At 34.9% G+C, this 20,909-nt stretch overlaps 1 protein-coding gene across 1 annotated transcript in view; it reads right to left on the bottom strand.

Annotated features, from left to right (window-relative positions):
* Window positions 1–6,879: 6,879 nt before the first annotated feature.
* The window catches only part of SYDE2 (synapse defective Rho GTPase homolog 2), a 38,956-nt gene continuing 24,926 nt past the window's right edge, over window positions 6,880–20,909 (bottom strand). The window contains exons 5-7 of the mRNA XM_059061447.2: window positions 17,244–17,425; window positions 14,269–14,500; window positions 6,880–9,298 (exon numbers count right to left, since the gene is read on the bottom strand). Of these exons, the coding sequence (XP_058917430.2) occupies window positions 8,802–9,298; window positions 14,269–14,500; window positions 17,244–17,425 (911 nt within the window). The 3' untranslated portion in view covers window positions 6,880–8,801. The remainder of the gene's footprint in view (window positions 9,299–14,268; window positions 14,501–17,243; window positions 17,426–20,909) is intronic.

Here is a 20,909-nt window from a genome sequence, read left to right as displayed (position 1 = left end):
GGAACTTCCCCAACTCTCAAGGGGAAAGAGTATGGGAGGAACTCTTCAGCTTCTCTCTGCCCCTCATTTACTGTTCCCCAAGCCACAGGAAGATGGACTTATGTGAGTGGGGCCTGGAGCAGGACTTGAGCCTGCTTGGCTGGGTGCTTCTCCATTCCCTCACGCTCAGAGCCAGCCTGTCGGTAATATGCACTTGTTTTTATATCTCTGACAGGCTCTACCACTGCCAGGGGAGGCTTGATTTTAACCAATGCTGCCAGTGACTGGTGGGGACAATCAGATCACAGGGATGTAGAAAGAAGCCCAGTTCACCATAGACCCAAGTCACATTCTCCAGCTTACCTTTATCAGTAGTGAATCTGATTGGCTCTAATTTCAGGAGGGAAAGATAGGCGTGTTGTCGGTCTCTTACCTCACCTATGTTAGCAGAGGTAGTTGAGAGGAAGATGTGCTGACAGGAGAGGGCTAAAAGTGTAAGAGGAAACAAAATGGAAAATGTGGTCAGGGCCACAGCGCTGAGAAGTCCCCAAAGTAGGAACTCAGGCTGCAAGGATTGGGCTTTGGCTCTGTTCCTGCTGGTGCGGGGACTGTCAGACCACTGGAGTTGACAGCACAGGGCTCATGAAGAGTGGACCCTACTTGGGACATATGTCATACAGGCTGCAGACAGATCCTTCCTAGCCCTGCTAGGAAACCCTTCACCTCTCTCCATTGCCAGCTCCAGGTGAGACTCGAACAAATCTGCATGTGGTGCTTTTGTCCCTCAAAAAGAGAACAGCCTGGTGTCATTTGTGTGTCCAACTTCCAATGCAGCTTTGACTTTTCGTGTCCCAATATTTATGGTAGGAAAATTGGATCGAACAGGGACAGTATTGCCCTAAGTGTGGTATGCATGACAAAGTGTACGTTATGAATTTGTTTTAGTGTATTGAAAAAAATATATGTAGTTAACTTGTTTATGACAAATGATACTGGTTTTCCATTTATGGTAGCAATATGAAGTTTTACTTTAATAATAAATTTAATTGAAAAAAATTTTAGAGAAAATTAGAAAATAATATTACACATGGTACTTGAATATGGAAGAAATTGTAGAGGTTGTCTGTGAATGATGGAAGTCTGGGATAGCTAAAAGCAATGTGGAAAGGAACACAAGACATCTAAAGTATGCATTACTTTTTAGAGGATTTTCATAGCAATTGATCTTTCTAACGATGATGAAACCTAGGATCTGCAGTGAATTCACATATTCCATGACTCTTTTAGAGGTTAATTATAATCACACAAAGTTGATCTCCAATTCAGTATTTTGTGGCATCCAAAATGACACATTGTGACATGTACAGGAATTCTGTGACTTACTTTAAAATGTACCAAAAATTAAGAGAGATATGGTGGATACATGGATATTTGATCAAGCAAATACATCAAAATGCTTACAATTATAGACTCTAGATGATAGATATGTGAGTGTTCACTGTATAATATTTAACTTTTCTTTATACTTTAAATGTTCATAATAAAATGTTGATGGAAAAAGACATTAACGTGCTTTCTTTTATGTATAGGTTGATTGGCTTTACAGGTGACTTTTGACATCATGTACAGATCAAACACAGATTCATAACCTAGGACAGATGGCAATTTATGCTCTGACATTTCTCATCTACCAGGTTTAGACAAGCTGTTTTCACTTACCTAATGATTCAAACTTGCTCTTGGGTTAAAATGTGGGCTTTACACTGGCGACAGGGGGGAAAGTCAGGCAAGAAGAGATGCAAAGAGATCCCTTTTCTTGAACAAAGGTCAGGAACAAGGGGTCACTGTTCAGTATCTTGTTGCTGTGAAAAAATGTGAGCTGCAGGCTCATCACTTTCACATAAACATCTTGAATGCAAAGAACTTTCCCTTTTCTTGATTTAATATCCATTGTACTTTTCTAAAGTTGGAATTTTAAACTCTCCTTGGAAGAGTTTATTTTGAAGAGTAGAATTTCCAGTCAAAGAAATATGTAGAATATTGAGGCCAACACCAAGTTTTCACTACATAATACTTCCATTAAGCCAAAAAAGAAAGATTAACTCAACTGACTTAAAAGCATGCCAATGGTCTTATCACACAAATAAGGATTAGGTTAACCCAACTCAGGGGCAATATTTAGGCATTTTTTCACTTAGTTAAAACAAACACTTGTTTGAGAAAAATAAAAACATTAAATGTAGTGCCTGGCTCCCACAGTGGTCTCTGCTATTCTCTCTAATTAAAAAAAAGGAATTCTAAATATTTACAGGGTTCATTCAACTTTATGAAAATATTTTATAATAAAATGAAAAATAGGTTTTTCTTTCTAGTTCTAGTAAAAAGTGCACAAAAATTAAGAGGATATTTTTCATCACGATTTCTGTAAAGAAATAAATGATGCATTTTAACAAAAGCTTTCTTAGAAACCTTCCTTTCTAATGGTGAGATGTACTTTTTCACACATCATGTAAATAATTGGTTCAACTGAGCTCTGCAGCCAAAAATTACTACAAAAAATTACCCCAAATTACCAATCCACTAACGTTTTAAGTCACTAATTTTCCCAATGCCACTCTAGTTCCAAAAGAAACATAAATTATTTTAAAAAGAGAGAGACGAAAGAAAGAAAGAGAGAGAGAGAGAAAGAAAGAGAGAGAGAAAGAAAGAAAGAAAGAAAGAAAGAAAGAAAGAAAGAAAGAAAGAAAGAAAGAAAGAAAGAAAGAAAGAAAAAGAAAGAAAAAGAAAGAAAGAAAGAAAGAAAGAAAGAAAGAAAGAAAGAAAGAAAGAAAGAAAGAAAGAAAGAAAGAAAGAAAAAGAAAAAAGAGAGGAAGGAAGGAAGAAAGAAAGAGAGAGAAGGCATTACTTTCTTAACCACAAATGATTTATTGCTCAGGAGTGAATATTTGAAATATTACAGAGACGTTGCATCACATAGTCCTTTGTCTTTTACTGACAAAAGATAAGGATTCTTGGGGCTTCCCTGGTGGTGCAGTGGTTAAGAATCTGCCTGCCAATGCAGGGGACATGGGTTCAAGCCCTGGTCTGGGAAGATCCTACATGCTGCGGAACAACTAAGCCCAGGTGCCACAACTATTGAAGCCCATGAGCCTAGAGGCTGTGCTCCGCAACGAGAGAAGCCACTGCAATGTGAAGCCCTTGCACCGCAACGAAGAGCAGCCTGTGCTTGCCACAACTAGAGAAAGCCTGCATGCAGCAACAAAGACCCAACACAGACTAAAATAAATAAATTTTATACAAAAGATAAGCATTCTCTAAGAATCCCTTTTTATTCATTCATTTATTAATAATTAACTGAACATCTTCTATGTTAAAAGTCCTAGGCCTATGGCAATGAACTAGAAGATATACAAGGTCCTCGCTGCCACAGAAATTATATTCAAGAAGGGTGGGCACAGATAATAATCTAATAAACAAGGTAATTTCAGATATTGATACACGTCCTGATAAAAATAAGGCAGGAAACATTTTCCAAAGTTATAAATGTCTATAGTTTTATCATTTAATAGCATAACTATTTTGTACTTGTTACAAGAAACAGAAATCTCCATCTTCTTCCTCCACCAATTCTCAAAGCAGTTACTGACTGGGTTGACATTTAAGCAGAGATGTGAGATGACAAAAAAGCCACCCAAGTAAGATAAGGAGCTTTCCAGACACTGGGAATGGCAAGTGCAAAGATCCTAAGACAGGAATGAGGTCTGAAGTATTGCTGAAGCACAGAGAGCAAGGGAAAAAGCCCAGGAAAGGATGTGGTTTATCTTTTTTAAAGATTACTTTAGCTTCAATGGATGGAATGGATTGTGGATGTGGAGAGAGGAGAGTGATAGCAAAGAGATGAAATAGGAAGCGATTGAGAGATGATGGTGGCTTGGACAAGGGTGTTAGTAGTGACGAACTTAAGTGCACAGTTTCAGGAGATATCGTCGTCAGAACTGCTGACAGGTTGTGTATGAGGGTTAAGAGAAAGGCTCCAAGTTTGGGGCAACAGGGCGCGATGAAGCCTAGGGAACGGTTGACATTTGTCACTGTTCAGCCTGCTCAGCATCTAAATCTCTTTTTTGTCTCCATAGAATTTACCTTTGTGTAAGTTTCAGAGAAACGATGCTGACTAATTTCTGTCTGACTCTTGGAAGCTGGGGTACAATCTGATGTTTCTGTCACAGACTTTGAATCAAGAATGATAGCACGTCAATGTTTAATCATGTATGAGCCTTACTGAATTCAAAGTGAACACTGGACAGGGAAAAGAGAAAAGGGCATTCCTCTTCGGACCAGATTCCTCAGGTCAGCAAGACTCAAATTAGGACTTGTTATTGATTATTAAACATACTACAACTTTATCACTATCCAAGTAGCTAAAAATTGATGTTTTTAAATTATAAAATCCTAAGCCTCAAAGTCATTCTGTGGTTTGGAACTAAATTCTTTCCAGGAACCGTATCACTCCCAAACCTGTTTCTTTAGGATCCCTAATATAAAGCTAAACAATCTGAAAATTTCCAAAGACAGTTATGATCTGGGCCTTTGCTTAGATATATATGAAGTTTTCTTGCTTTTTTATTCTTGAAGTGACTCTATGGCCATCATCACCAGGTACAGAAGCATTAGTACTTATAGTTAACAGGACTTTATAAGGCATTTCAATAACCACTGTATTAATAATAGCAACATCCATTACAAGGAACTCATTTAAAAAAATACAGTAGAGTCATCTCAGTCCCATTTGATAGCGACTCCATCCTTCAGTTGCTCAGGTCTTACTCTTTTCTCTCACAGTCCACTGGCAGGTTTCTTTGGCTCCTACTTCAAAAAGTAGTGAAAATACAATCACTTCTATTGTTTCCTCCCCGGTCTGAATCACCTTCTTTCTTGCCTGGATTACTGCAAAGCTGGAGGCTAGAGGATACTAGAGAGATGTCTTCAAAGTTTTAAAGGTAAATGAGTCTGAACCTAGAACTGCAAGTCCAATCAAAGTGAAGTATGGGGAAGAAATAAAGGCCTTTTCAGACAGGTAAGGACTCAAAGTTTATCTCCCATGCGCCCTGTTTTGGAAGGTTCATATGTGTGTGTGGCGAGGGGTTACTTATAAATATACTTCAGCAAACAAATCAAAAAACAACAAAAAAAATAAAAACAAGAAAGAATGGGAGGAAAAAAAAAAAAAAGAAAGAATAGGAGGGACTTCCCTGGAGGTCCAGTGGGTAAGACTACACGCTTCCACGGCAGGGGGCACGGGTTCGATCCCTGGTCGGGGAACTAAGATCCTGCATGCCACGCGGCAAGGCCAAAAGAAAATAAAAAGTCACGAAAGAAAAGGAAACAAAAAAAGTAGCACAAAGGAGTGCAAAGAAAATACATCACAAGATAACAGCTAAAAATCACTTTGCCCAAGTGTGATAAAGCTGATTAAGAAGCTTAAAATGATCTCAGGGTTTATAGTAAAGAAAATATTTTTCTTCTGTCAAAGAAAAATAAAAGCAATAATACACTTCAGGATGAGAGCTAAAAGCACTCTGAACAAATTTAGTAATTCAATGATAAAGCAAGTATTATAGTAAAGGAAGTATTTTTCTTCTGTCCAAAAAAAAAAAGGTAATTTCTTACTCCAGGAAAAATTAAAATTTTCAAAAGCCATGACCCAATTATGAAGCAAGTAACACACAGTATGATTTGGAGAAATTGATGGCTATAAGATAAAATAATCCATTTGACCTTTAGTTTGTATTCTGCTTAAATCAGTATATAGACTTAAGAATATAAGATTAGAGATATTATAGAATCACCTGGTTTACCCATGAATATTTCTGCACAGTCTAGCACAGCTGCTAGTTATTGATTTATAGTTTTTAGCATCAATATATAAAGGAAAAACATACGTCAAGTATAGTTCCCCAAAACAATACACATCTATTAATGACTGATTATATAAACTAATAGTATAACTTATGGAAGTTGAAGGTAAAGGGCAGTAATGATTTGGAAAGTAAGTACAGGGCTGGTCATTTCCACAATGGTATGGAGTCAAGAGATACTGTTTAAAACTGATGGATCGGGGCTTCCCTGGTGGCGCAGTGGTTGAGTCCGCCTGGGGAGGAGGAATGGAGTAAGATAAATTGCTTATCACTCACAATGGACAACCAACAGATATCGCTTAAATGACAAATCAAGAAACAGCAGCAGTAAACCTGGAGTGATAGAGGAAGCTACCTAAAGAATAAAAGGTGATTGTTTCCTCTGAGAAGTGGGATTGATGTGGATGTCAGAGAGGAACACTTTTAGTTTTTATTTTCCATCTACCTGAATTGTTTAAAATTTTTGTTCAGGTACATGCAGTAAAACTAAAATTGTTTTTAATCCTAAAAACCATTAGGGCTGGCAGGTTTAGTCGGGAATGAGAGTTGACTAACAGTGCAGGAAGATCCCAGGAGATTACAAAAAGCAGGTATAGAAGCTCAAAATAGATTTGAAGTAAAAGGCCATATTAAATAAAGGCATATACCTATTGAGCACTTCTGAATACAGCAGAGTCAATAAAAGAGGTTGATTGGGCTTCCCTGGTGGCGCAGTGGTTAAGAATCTGCCTGCCAATGCAGGAGATACAGGTTCCAGCCCTGGCCCAGGAAGATCTCACATGCTGCGGAGAAACTAAGCCCATGAGCCACAACTACTGAGCCTGAGCTCTAGAGCCCACAAGCCACAACTACTCAACCCACGTGCCACAACTACTGAAGCCCACGTGCCTAGAGCCCGTGCTCTGCAACAAGAGAAGCCACAACGAGAAGCCCGCGCACAACAATGAAGACCCAACACAGACAAAAATAAATAAATTAATTAATTAATTAAAAAAATAAAAGAGGTTTATTACGACAGTGATTTAAACAACAAATGTGTAGTGTTTTCTACTTAAGATGGCAGAGATTAACTTTAAAACTATTCCCATTCAAAATAACGTAACAAAATAAGTGTGGCCCCTAAAGTACTGCAGATTCTGGAAAACTCAATTTTGAACAAAAAAAAGTTATTACATATATTTATGGATAATATATTATGGTCGAATACTTTAACATGTTCGCTTTAAAAGAATGACTTTAAAATAAGTGACTCTTAAAAATCATTATAATAATTAATAGCATGACACCAAGGTTATATATTTTAATAAAGCTTTTACATTTCTGGAACAACTGAGTAATTCATACAATATACGTGATATAGCAAACAAAAGGAAGAAGACTGACAGTCTTCTTACAAAATATTTAGGTACATTTCTATTGACTGTTTACTCAATATATATATATCTGTCACATATTCTTTTGGGATTCTTCTGAATTGTTATACAAAGCTTTAAAAATGAAAATTTCATATAAAAATAGTTATTTATCTGGTTTTTTAACAAGTAAATTTTCAAATTAAATAACAAGGTGTTCCACTTATCAATGTATATTGCATAGAAATAGTTAAATACTTTAATATTTAGAAAAACATCAAGGAGTCAGTTTTTTTAATGGCTGCTACATCTTTAAGTTGATAACTCAAATTTTATTAATAATTTTAAATTATACATTCTGTAGGTATAAAAGTTAAAAAAAATACATTCTGATTTAATAAAAAAACTAAATTTACATTTTCAAACACTGTTGTGATTGCTATAATGACTATCTTGAAGATATAATTAGCCAAAATAAGTTAATTTTTTTAAATCAATAACATGTAGTATGCTGGCAAGATTTCTTTAGAAACAAATGAAGGTAATTATAAAGTCAAAGTTATATATGTACTATCACAAATAAATATGTTCTAAGTATAATTACTTTGTTTTAAAAAGCAGAAGATAAAAACACATAGATTAGGTGAAGAATTTTAAGTCACCAGTGCAGAAATCTCAAAACTTAATCCCTTAATAAATTAGAAGATTTCAATTTAAAGGATGACTTCTCACTGGGGATATTGTGACTTTCTGTGAATCAAAAAAGGAAAGTCTATTTTTTCTATATTTAGATGTTTCTAGTGTTTTGGTTCAAGTGTTTCTATGCAACTCCTCCTTTAACTTAAATGTTATTTCCCTGAAAAGGACATTTTTAAGCTAATGATTTTGGCCTCATGACATATATTTTAAAGATACATGTGATTCTGCAGCCAGTCCCTCACCTCATTCTAATACCCATATATATATGCACTTATAAATATATACATATTTTGGGGATTATAAAAATATTTAATTTTATGTTTAAATAATTACTGAATGTTAATACAGAATACATTAATATTTGTATAATTTTACTTTTATTTATAAAAAGGTTTTCTTATAGCAGCATTTGCATTGCAAATGAAATGTGATTGAATGATGTTGCAGTGTGCATGGAGTCATACTGCAAATCAGACTAAGCAGCCACAGCATTCTTCTAGAAGGAACATCTGTTTCAGAAAAGCAGTTCCTATAAAGTACAAAAATCTTGAGGGGCTAATAACTTATGTGAATCTTAGAAGTGCATTTTAAAGTTATATCCGTAGAATTGGCAAGATTTAAACAAATATCCACAAGAAGTCCAGGTTATCTTTTTACCTCAAGAAAAATTTTCTAATGAAATAAGTAAAAATTATGTTAACGAATGGTGTTTTTAATTGAATCACATGAACCTGTTAGAAAGTAACTGAAGCTTTCAAGAGTAAAAAATTTAAAACATCACTGTGAGAGATACAAGAAAGTGACAAAGATTGATGTGAAACTTAAGACATTATTTAAAAAAAGAAACCTCTCAACCTCACACACTCATATTAAGCTTGTTTTTGTTGAGTTCACGCTCCAGATTTCCAATCAAAGTATCGATACTTTCTTGTAGGTCTTTGAGATTGACTTTTCGGTCCCTAGACTCAATAGCCTGCATTGTCAAATATGTCTGAAATGTGCACTCTTTGGATGTGGGAGTTGGCTGTTCAATCACGATATCTGGTTCATACATTTTGCTACAGTTTTCTCCATTTTCTCTGTCTTCTGAAGGCACATCATCATAATCCACATCATTTAAATTTTCTTTCATATTTAAAAAGTAGTTTTCTCCACAGCTGCTCCAGTCTCCTGCATAACGATTACTTAGTGGACTGTCTAATCTGGTTTGCCTTGGCCTAAGTACTCTTGATGAATCAGTACCACTCAAATTTAACAGGTAAGGTCGTTCTTTCTTCCGCCTCAAATAATTTAGAGAAGACTTCTGCTCTGGGAACAAATTGTTTGCTGATTCTTTGATAGTTAAACGTTGCACTAGAAACAAACAATAAATTTGCTTTAGCGACAGTAATCCAACTGAATCCAATTTAAAAACACAGAGCTAAATAAATAGAAGCCATTTAATAATCAACTACAAACATGCATTAAAACAAACACATGCACACTACCAAAACAAAGCATTCCATAATTATTTTTTCTATCATCAGACATAATCAAGATTAGGGACAGAAGCCAGTAGAATGTTCAGTGGTGCTAATTCATGCTATATCACAACATCCCAAAATAAATTTCCAATGTTGATTAACTTTCTGTGCAAGTTAATTATTATCTAGATGTAATTCAAACAGTAGCTAAGCTGGTAGCTTCTTCTAAATTAAAAGCTACAGCAAAAAGCAGGCAAGGCATATTGGAGTACAAACGAAACAAAAGTTCCTTCATCTGCAAACATCTAAATGAGGCCAAGGCATCTAAAGTGCTTACTCTAAAAGTTCTAACGTTTGTGGTTTTTTGCAATTCTATTAGCAGCAGTGTCATAATTTACTTTACTTTAAGCAGCCCAAATTTCACTTTGATAAAATGAATGAAATCTAGACTTGTCCACTTGTTACCTGAACTTGATTATACAGCATTAGCTACTAAGAGTCTTCATTTATTGCCTGAAAATAGTACAGATATTTTATTTTCCCATTTGGTTAGGAATCTAACAATCTCAAATAACATTCCTCATATTAAGGCTAATTTCTTCTATTAGTATACATTGCACTGGCCAACTATGTTACCATGGAGATACACATTATTTCACAACAAACCAAGGCTTTACAGCTTATTCTTTTGTGTGTATTGAACAAAACAGATGTCGAATGGACTTAATTTAAATGTTGAGGCACAGCTATTAAAAACTGTCCATAATACCTTTCTCTTTCTGCTTGTTTATTCTCCATTAATACTTCCCTTCACTAAGATAAGGGGAACATATAATCAGTGATAAGGCACCAACTTTACACTCTCCAACATCTAATAAATACTTGTTTCCTACTGTATAAAATAATTGAAGGATAATACAAACATGTATATGGTTCTAGTTTTCCAGACATACAGTGATTTTATAACATTTTCAGAGATTGCATACTTTTTTAAACTTATTTTATTAAAATACTTGATAACTTTGTATAGGTATGTCTTTAACATTTTTGTTTATCTGCATTTTTATGATGGTGATTATAGATCACTATGACAGCTAAAAGCTCTTGATCTAAAATTTTCTAGAAAATAAAGGTCTGGTAATTACTTTACCTTGATATTTAATAACAAGATTAATATAGAATGTCCTATGCCATTAACTGATGTAATTGCAGAATTGATATCTGAATTTTTCCACTGTTTAATTATTCATATTCCTTCTTCTGTTGAAACTGCTTATCTCCTCTAAATCTCCTTGCTTTCCTCCCTTCATTTTCTGTGCTTTTCCTGTTCTTCTTAGTGCTTAAGTGTCATGCCTATTGTTTTTGCCAACCCATTACAGTACTCTGCTAACCTTGAGGTCATCTGGTTTGTGATCCAACCAAAGTAAAACATTTTTGATTCTGTGTTAAGCTTGTCTTATTTTGTCTGCATTTTCTGACATTCACGTGCAAAACCCACATTCATTTTAGTGTCAGGTGCTTAAAGTTGTTTAACCCAAGTTCCTATCCAAACATTATTTTTGTATATTTTCTTGGAAAATATTTAAGAAACCAATTATAATATTTTATATCTTTTAGACTAAAACTTCAATTTCTACAAAATCAACTTTACTAGCTTTTTAAACTACTGACGGTGAAATGGTTTCCCATTAAGTATGTAGATAAAATGGCCATTTTAACCCCAAAAGAAAAGTTCTGGTTTTCCTAGCACTGTTGACTACTCACCTTCAACAGGATAAAATGAACATGCAGTCTATAAATTTGCTGAAAATTTTTCTAAACATAATGATAATTACTAAGAAACTTAATTTTCTTATCTTGTTTTCTTCCAATAGCTTTATATTTTTAGTCACCACTTTGTTAGCTTTTTATCTATAGTATAATTACCTTATTTAACACAATATATTGGGTGTCTAGTTAGTGCCAAGTATTCTGTTAGGACTTGGAAATATAAGAGTAAGCAAAATATAGTCCCTGACCTCATGAAGCTTAGTCTAGTGAGAAAAATGAAACAAAAAGAATTAGGGAAAATTGATAGCTTTTCCAAAAGAAAAAAAAAAAAAAAAAAAAGAAAGTCTTATCCCAAATCTATTCATCATAAAAAATGTGATACACCAAACAGCTGGTCTAAGAGTTACACACTCTCTAAAGCTATTTCCCCATCTATAAAGTGAAAGGGTAGCCTATCATTAATTTCCAATACTCTTAAAACAGCAGCCCTATTTTTAAAAAGCAACTACTTTGTAAAAACCCAGTACATAAGAAAGATGAAAACAAGACTGTTTTGGTCAAAAGGGAAATATGTTTCCATTTTGCTCCCTCACCTGTTACCAATCTGGCCTCAAGGCTGCTCCTAAAGAACTTAGGGCTTTGGCAGAAGACAATCTGTAAAGCAATTGGCGGGCTTCCCTGGTGGTGCAGTGGTTGAGAGTCCTCCTGCCGATGCAGGGGACACGGTGTTCGTGCCCCGGTCCGGGAAGATCCCACATGCCACGGAGCGGCTGGGCCTGTGAGCCATGGCCGCTGAGCCTGCGCGGCGGAGCCCGTGCTCCACAACGGAAGAGGCCACAACAGTGAGAGGACCACATACCGCAAAAAAAAAAAAAAAAGCAATTGGCAGCCTGACTTTTACCTTCCAGTACCAATATGCCAGGGTTCTAACTGATCACTTTGAATGAAGACAGATTTTTCAAGTATAAAGCTCAAAGCAAATTATATTCTTGCCCCAAATTTTAAAATAACACAAAACAAAATAAAAAGTTAAGGAAGTAAAAAGGCAGGTGGTCAGGAAAGGGTGGAACCAATTCTTTTTACCTCTGGAGTAGGGGAAGTTCCAAAAAGAAAAATAAGTAGGATACAGCAAGGGAGCTAAAACCTTCCACTGAATACATAGAGATGAGCATTCACCAAGTTAATATGGTGTGGCCCATTCTCTAGGTCACCATCAATTTTCTCAGTCTCAGTAAGTACACTATATCTACTTGATTTCTGCCTCTTGAATCCAAAAGCAAGTGATGTTAGAGGGCAAAACTAACTGCTGTTTCCTCTTATCTTTCTGCCCTGTTCTGTCCTTTGTTTGAGGTATTATAACTAAAGAAAAGTAACGGGTTATAGAGGATGGGGCAGTTATTTTTCAATCCAATCACACAAACCTTTGGAATAAGGAACTGTACATTAGGAGACAGTTACTTAAGGTTGTCATTGAAATATTGTACAGTGAATCTCAGATCTGAACCTGCCTTTTTTCTATAACATACAAGTTAAGTTTTTGCTCCTAAACCCAAGACTAAGATGACTATTACAAAATAATGAAATGACATTAACCACTGATACAGAATTAATGATAAAGAACTCAGGTACTGATAGTAAACTTAGTATCTCCAGGCAAACAAATTTTCATTTGTGATTAGAATAAGATGGCTCCTTTCCCAACTCCTGTTTATTAAAATTAAAGCAGTTCTAGGAAAAGCTAAGAAACACATTTAAAACTTGAACCTGACCAATTAACCAGACCAATTAACCAGAGCATCTTCATTCAGGACTTTTAAATAATAAATAACACATACTAATTCAGGTAAAATATAAATTAGAAATGACTTTTTAAGCCTGTGTTTAAAAGAAAGCAAAAATGTTAACTCTACAAATTTAAAAGTTGAAAAATTTTATTAGCTTAATTTTTAATTCATTTTTAAAAATTAATTAGATTTTTTAAAAGACTAAATCAAGCAATCCTTTGTACTTTGGTCTATTCTTCTCATATACATTAATAAAAGAGTAACAAAGCACATTTACTGAGGGCTAACTTTATGCTAAACTCTCTGCTCATTTCCTTAGATGCTTTATCTCAATCTTCACAAAAACCCTGAGGTAGGCACTATTTATAGAGAAGCAAACTGAGGCCTAAGAAAACTAAAGTGTTTGCCTGAGTCCACACTGCTGGTGAGTGCCACAGTCGGATCTGAATCTAAGCCTGACTCCAGGGCCCAAACACTTCTACCACTGTGCACTACACTAAGCATCTAAGTACTTTAACACTTGGTACTATGCACGGTAGGGAAGGGAAGCAGGGGCTACTACCATGTAAGAAAATTTTGGAACCTAAATACAGGACCCTTTATAAAACATCTAACTAATACATATTCCTTTTAGCTCTGAAACTACATAAGAGATGTATTAGAAAAATAACTGTCAGCCTTTCGTTATTGAGTAGAATGGGGATGGATAAGAAAGATGGAAAGATTGCAGATAATTGTCAGCTCAAGCCTGGATAACTTGAAGAATGACCATGAATACAGTATAGACATCAGGAGGAAGAACTGATTTAAGGAGAAAAATGAATTCTGCTTTATAACAGTTGAAATAAAAATGAGAAGGGTAAAGAAATTAATATTTTACTGATACCTATTATGTGCTAAGAGCTGTGCTGAGCATCTTACACACATAATTCTTTATTTAATCCTCTTAAATATTCTATAAACATATTACTAATCCACATGAGAAAAGATGATACTGAGGCTCTATGATGTTAAAGAACTTGTTCTATTCAGACTGCTAATAAGTGACACAACCAGGATTCAAATCCAGAGCTGACCAAATCCAAAATGATCCATGACCAAACATTGATCTCTATGTCTACAATAGTATCAGCAAAAGCAGAAAATTTAAATGGAGAAATCTAAAGGGCAGGTATCAATTCATAACTATTTTAAAAAGCAAAATCTAGAAAAGATTTTCTTCAATCATACATGGGCATATTTAATGATTAGCTAATTCAAACACCCTATCATTGAAAGAGAAAAATATTTCCATAGAATCATTTACCTGGCCAGAGTTGAAGTAAGTAATGAAGAACTTCAATATGTTTTTTAAAATCCAAAGCACTTGCAAGTTCTTCTGAATCAGTAAAGACTCTGTTGTTATGGGTGGAAGTCTCTTGCCTCTGACTTAATAATACGGGTCCAAAGCACACAGCCAAATTCTGGCAGGTCATCTTATTCACGTCACGATAAGAAGCCACCAATTTCAAATGATCCAATAACATCATTAGGGTTGCCTAAATTGAATTAAATTAAATTTCACTTAACACAGTCACACAGGGGCAAATTCAAGGACACAATTTATAGCAGAAAATATAGATGGGCATACTGTCACTTTTTAAAAGGTTGTTTCAAAAATTTGCTTGTAAGTTGGATGTTTGGAACTTGAAACATATTTTCTTATAAAAATGTTACACAGGGCCCTTAGGTTTCAATGACATAATATGACTCATTAAATGGTTAAAATATACATTCTATAAAGTGCTCATGAATGCATTCCAAATTTCAGCTGGAGTCCCTGGGAAAATATACCATCAAATTTTTCCTCTCTTCCCTCCTCTAAAAAGATAACAGCAAAGGCTGCAATGGAAAGGGGATTAGGGTGAGAAGGTTCATTTTTAAGTTCAGATAAATCCTGTAGTCATAAGTAGGGACCAACATCCTAAAATCTAGGGAGCCAACCATGGCCAGGTTCTACTGTGATCCAGATTAGGAAAAAGGCCAATGCGCTTCTTAGCTAATAAATATTTTAAGTATAAAAACCATGGAAAAGGGAAGAATAGTATAATTAGAAATGAAAAAAAAATTGATTGAAAATTATTTTTTTTAATCCTTGAAAAAACTAGTAAGGGGAGTTTGTTTAAGAAGTTAGAATGGTTATTTAGGTTTAAGCAGTATGGAAAGGAATGATGTTTTTTGATATACTATCATATGATCAATCATTTAACAAATAAAATAAGTGTGTAATTTCTTCTTCATAATTGTGTTGAAGAAATAAACGCCAACTATAATTTATAATTTTTAAAAATTATTAAAGAAAGAAAAAAAATCAAAATGACATTTCTGGAGTCAAAGTGACAACTGGATTTGATGATTAGAAGGTAATTAGTAACCTTGGCAAGAACAGGTCCACAGAGATGGAGCAGGAAGCTAGATGACAATATTCTGAGTAGTAAATGAGTGGTGAAGAAGTGATAACCTCCAGAGTAAACATTTGCTCAATGTTTGGCTGTGAAGGGAAGGGATGAGGGGAAAATTGGATCTAGGGTAGACTAGATTGATATTTTGAAATCAAAATGTATCTAGAGTAGACTAGACTGATATTTTGAAATCAAAACCAGTCACGCATTGGTTAACACAGTTAACACACACACACACACACACACACACACACACGACTGGTTAAATACATTAGGTTCAATCTCAATAGCAAGCCAAGAAACACAACCTAAAATAAGAAATCTTTTTTTTTTTGTCTACGAAATAAGATCAGCCAAAAAATGTAATTGTTGTGTCCCTTTTGAAAAGTAAAATGAAAAATGTATTAAGAGCCTCAAAATGTTCACATTATTTAAATCAGCAATTCCACTCTGAAATTCTATTCCAAATAAGTAATTCTAACTGAAAAGAAATCTGTGGACAAATATATACAAATAGGTTCAAACCCTAAATATTACACAAAACAGAATGGTGATAAATTGTCAAATCTACTCAATGGAATATTATGCAGCCTTTTTAGAAAGAATATTAACAGCATGAACTTTAAGGCCATTAAGACCTAAATTCATATGACAGACTACAACACTCAAAAAAGCTATATACTCTTGGGCAACTGATTTACATTCCCTGACACTCAAATCTTCACTTAAAAGTAAAATGACACGTATAACTTTACCTTATATTGGTGAAGGAATATTTCTACCCCACACCCCACCCTTCTGCTTCTGTCTACCTTTGTAGCTGCTCCCCTCCCCCACCCAAAGGAGCAGTAATTGCTAATCTAACCAGAGAGTACAGGCCATTCAGATGACTACAATCAATTAGTGAACGAAGGTATTGGGCTTAAAACATTTCTACCCACTCACTCTTGGACTTTCTGTTCTCATATGATATGAAATATAGGGACTTCCCTGCTGGTCCAGTGGCTGAGACTTTGTGCTCCCAATGCAGGGGTCCCGGGTTTGATCCCTGGTTGGGGAACTAGATCCCACACACCGCAACAAAGACCCCACACAGCCAAATAAATAAATAAATAAATAAATATTTTTTAAAAAGAAAGAAATATAGGCTAAGCCGGCCTCATCTGGATAAGCCTGGCCACATTTCTTTCCCTTATTTTCCCTTTTGTTCTAAGGAACAAGAGCTAAAATTAGGCTAAAACTAGTTTTGCAGACCCAGTCATCCTATCTCTCCTGCAGGCATACCTGAAGATACTGGTCCCAAGATTCAGATTGTGGGGACGGGGCAAATGGAAAGAGACAAGGAGGAAGGAAATGGTGGTGGGGGGGGCTGTTTAAGTCTTGAGGCTAAGCCATGTACACCAATCAGGTACCATATTTTTAAAATACTAAAAGGAACTACACCAAAATGATAATTATTGTTGCCTTTAGATATTGATAATTATAATTTCCATTCTTCTTTTCTATATCTTCCTAAATTTTCTATAATAAACGTATATCATTTTAATAATAACAATACTCTTTTAAAACTTATAGGGAGTATTCATGCCTAGGCTAAAATCATATACAGAAAAGATAACATTATTTTCTAGATTTATTCTGTTTCAGAAGCAATTTCTAGATTTACACTGTTTAAAGTAGCCTTTGGCAAAGGCAGAGCTAAAGCTCATGAGTGCTACAAATGTCAAATATCTAAAAAATTATTTGTAGCTCTGGAGCTAAGTATACAATTCATTAGCTGGCTTCCAGAAAGAATGCATACCAATTGTGCTTACCTTCAATGCATACCAACTCTGCTTACCTTCTCAACGTCAGGCAGACAATCCAGCAGGTCAACAGTGTACTTAGAATCACTGGGATCATTGTCACATCCATTTGATGACATTTTCAAAGGATTTTTTGCCATTGCATCTAATACAGCCTCATAAAGCTGCTTTGTTATCAGAGGAGAAGGAAGTTCTCTTAAATAATCCTTAAGAACACCTTCAGAAAACAAACCAGAGACAGATGGCAATTAGTCTTAAGAGTGAAATAAAAGTGTGGTGAATATTTTTTCAAAGAATTATTACAGCGAACTTTTAACATTCTGAAAACAATAAAAGCAACAATGTAAAAAGAAGTATTATAACAAAACAATAGCAATTTGTACCCTTAGAAATTGCTTCACTAATTGACTTTTTGTTTTGAAACCATGCTAATGATGTACACACATAATAACCAATTATCGTACATATTAGGTTTGTTCATAAAGTAAATCCTTTATAAAAAGCTCCTCTAAGCGCATGTAAAAGAAAATAAGGCATACTAATATTAATTGTAAATTATTCCAGTTATGTGAATTTTTAATTTCTAGGCTTTTCATAAGCCCTTGCAAATAAGTGAGATATATAAATATATTTCCTCTTTAATACAGAAGATATGGCTTAAACATACATACTGGATAGTCTGGATAATCTCTAATGCTATACTATGGAAGGAAAAATATCATTCCTAAAACCAAACAAATGAAACCAAAAGCCAAGAACAGAAAACATCAGACTTGTCACTATAATAGGAATGAGGTTAAGTCAATTTCAAACACACCAAAAGTAGTTATGAACTAAGAGATGATATACCTATAGTAGAGGAAACAGGAAGAGTAATTAATGGTTGTTACATATAAGGAAGGTAGGTAAGATACTAGCTAAAGGCTAGAATGTGATCACAAGGAAAAATAGAAGACATTTCTGATACCAAAAACCTTAATAGAGACAATATTGATTTAGAAAATGCTCTCAGCTTAGCTGAGAACTTAGTTTGAGAGCTTAATTTGAATTTAAACATGATCATAAAGAAAGTTTCCCATCTAATAAATCTTTTAAATTTGATAGACCATGGTTCATTAGTTTCTTATGCATCCTTCCAGTATTTGCTTATGCAAATATAAATAATATATTACTATTTGTTCCCCTTTATTACATAAAAGATAGCATATATGTCCTGTTCTGTTTCTTGCTTTTTCATTTAACATCATATCCTTGCCATATTTTCAGTACAAAGAGATTTTCTTCAAACATTTTTACAGCCACATCACAGTATTCCAATGTATGGATGTCCCATAATTTGATCTAGTCAATTGCAATAGACAGCTACTTAGGTTCTTTCTAATCTTTTGTTATTTCAAAACATGCTACAATGAATAACCTGCACTTAATTACTTTGTATGTATGCAAGTATGTTGGTAGGACGAATTCCCAAAACAGGACCACTGGGTCAAAAATACATTTATCATTTTGAGGGAAAAGGAGGTGTCAGGATATTTCCTAGGTCTGGGGCTTCAGCATCTAGGTGAATAACAGTGCTATTACTTGAAATAGGGGAAAAAGGAGGAGAACCATGTTTTAGGGTACAGGAAGCAGTTTCATTTTGAACATATTAAACTTAAGGTATCTATGGGACATTAAAGCCTACTGGATATAAAAATCTGAGGCTCAGGAAAGAGATGGCTGGAGACACAGATCTGAGAATGATCAACTTAAAGATGATAACTGGAAACTTGGGAATGACTGAGATTATCAGGGCAGCATACAGCATGATATGAGAAGGCCTAGTGATAAGAGAAGGCCGTGAAGAACATCAGTAGGAAGAATGGCTAAAGGAGTATGAGTGGTAAGAAGAGGCAGGATGGGGGTGGGGATGAGACAGGCAAATATGGTGCAAGGAAGTCAAGGAAAGAATGTTTCAAGAAAGAGTTTAAGGTATCAGTTGATACCCAATAAGAGTTAGGTTAGATAAGAAGAGTGTTCTGGATTGGTCATTTGTATGTTAAAATCATTCAGGATGATGGCAGGACTCCAGTTGGAAATCTAACCATAGGCGAGGTATCAAAGTCTTCACTGAATAAATGGGAATGCCCAAGAGTTCTGTAGGTGATGTTAAATATGAAAGGCAGAGGTGGTGCAAGACTGTGCCATGGGCCTCCAAAAAGCCTTATTCCTTCATTGAGCATAAGTTCCTACTCAATAGTAAAAAGGTAATAACCTGGAAATAGCACTAAGGAACCAAGAGAATATTGACCAAACTTTTTCTTTTTTTTTTTTTTTTAATTTATTTATTTTATTTATTTATTTTTGGCTGCGTTGGGTCTTCATTGCTGCGCACAGGCTTTCTCTAGTTGTGGCGAGCAGGGGCTATTCCTCATTGCGGTGTGCGGGCTTCTCATTGCAGTGGCTTCTCTTGTTGCAGAGCACGGGCTCTAAGCGCATGGGCTCGACAGCTGTGGCTCGCAGGCCCCAGAGCGCAGGCTCAGCAGTGGCATCTGGGATCTTCCTGAACCAGGGCTCAAACCCGCATCCCCCTCATTGGCAGGTGGATTCTCAACCACTGTGCCACCAGGGAAGCCCCAAACTTTTTCTTTGATATATACAGAGATACAACATATATAAAGTGCTTGGCATGTAATAATAATCAATACATGTTAGACATACAGTGATGATAATGATAAAGCATTTTGTACACAGTACCCATGCAACAATTGTTTATTCACATTCCTTAACTTATATCATGTGATCTTTACTACTATCATTAGTTTCCTACAATGAATTGCAACATTCAGTGTAAAGAGCATTGAGTTACAATTAGAAAGTGAAAATGCAATTTTCTGTAGCTGCCAAATAAAGACACTACTAACCCTTAGGGCATAATTTTTTTTAAAGGTTCCATATTTGTTCCTTGACAAAGCAAGACTTGTTAGTTCTTATAAAACTCAATATGCCCTGGTAGCTTGAGACTTGCCCTGTAATGCAATTATATTAAATCAAAACCTAAAAGATCTCCAGAAAAGATAACTTTATACCTTAGTGAAACATATATTTCAAATATCATTATCTTTTATATGATTAATATGCTAAACAACCATTAATATAAATGGAATTTTAAATTAACCCAAGTTCAAGATTACTTACTTCACTATAATTTGAGGGCAAATAAGAGAGAATTATTATAACAAATATTAAGCACTTAAAAGTATGCTCAATGAACATTATGTTCACTGAAGTAAAAATTATAGTTGCTTTTCTATAAGCAGACAAATGTCACAGGAAAAATAATCAAAAGATTGTATAAAATGAAACAGAAAGGAGGTATTCATAGTGCGTTGTAACATATATGATACAACTACTCATCAATCTAGAAATTAGCTATATGGCCTTATCCAAAAAACTTAGTGATAGGCAGGAGCATCTTAAAGCCATATTGCCTTCTTAACATCTTTCAAACACTCTGGGACATAAAAACCGTAAGATAATAAATTTGTGGTGACAATATTTAATGTTACAGGAGCTACTTTAAAAAGACTTGGGGAGAATTTATGATGAAGTTTATTTAATGCAACACAGTAAATCTTTTATCATGTACTTGAAGCAGGCAATTATTGATAAATAAAGAACTGGTTCTAGTTACATCTCTTAAGCTGCCCTGTAATAGTTAG

The sequence above is a fragment of the Kogia breviceps genome, chromosome 1, assembly GCF_026419965.1.
Source record: "Kogia breviceps isolate mKogBre1 chromosome 1, mKogBre1 haplotype 1, whole genome shotgun sequence".
In the NCBI taxonomy this organism is placed as follows: Eukaryota; Metazoa; Chordata; class Mammalia; order Artiodactyla; family Physeteridae; genus Kogia; species Kogia breviceps.
The sequence above is the reverse complement of the archived record's forward strand: the minus strand, read 5'-3'. Positions and strand labels throughout refer to the sequence as shown.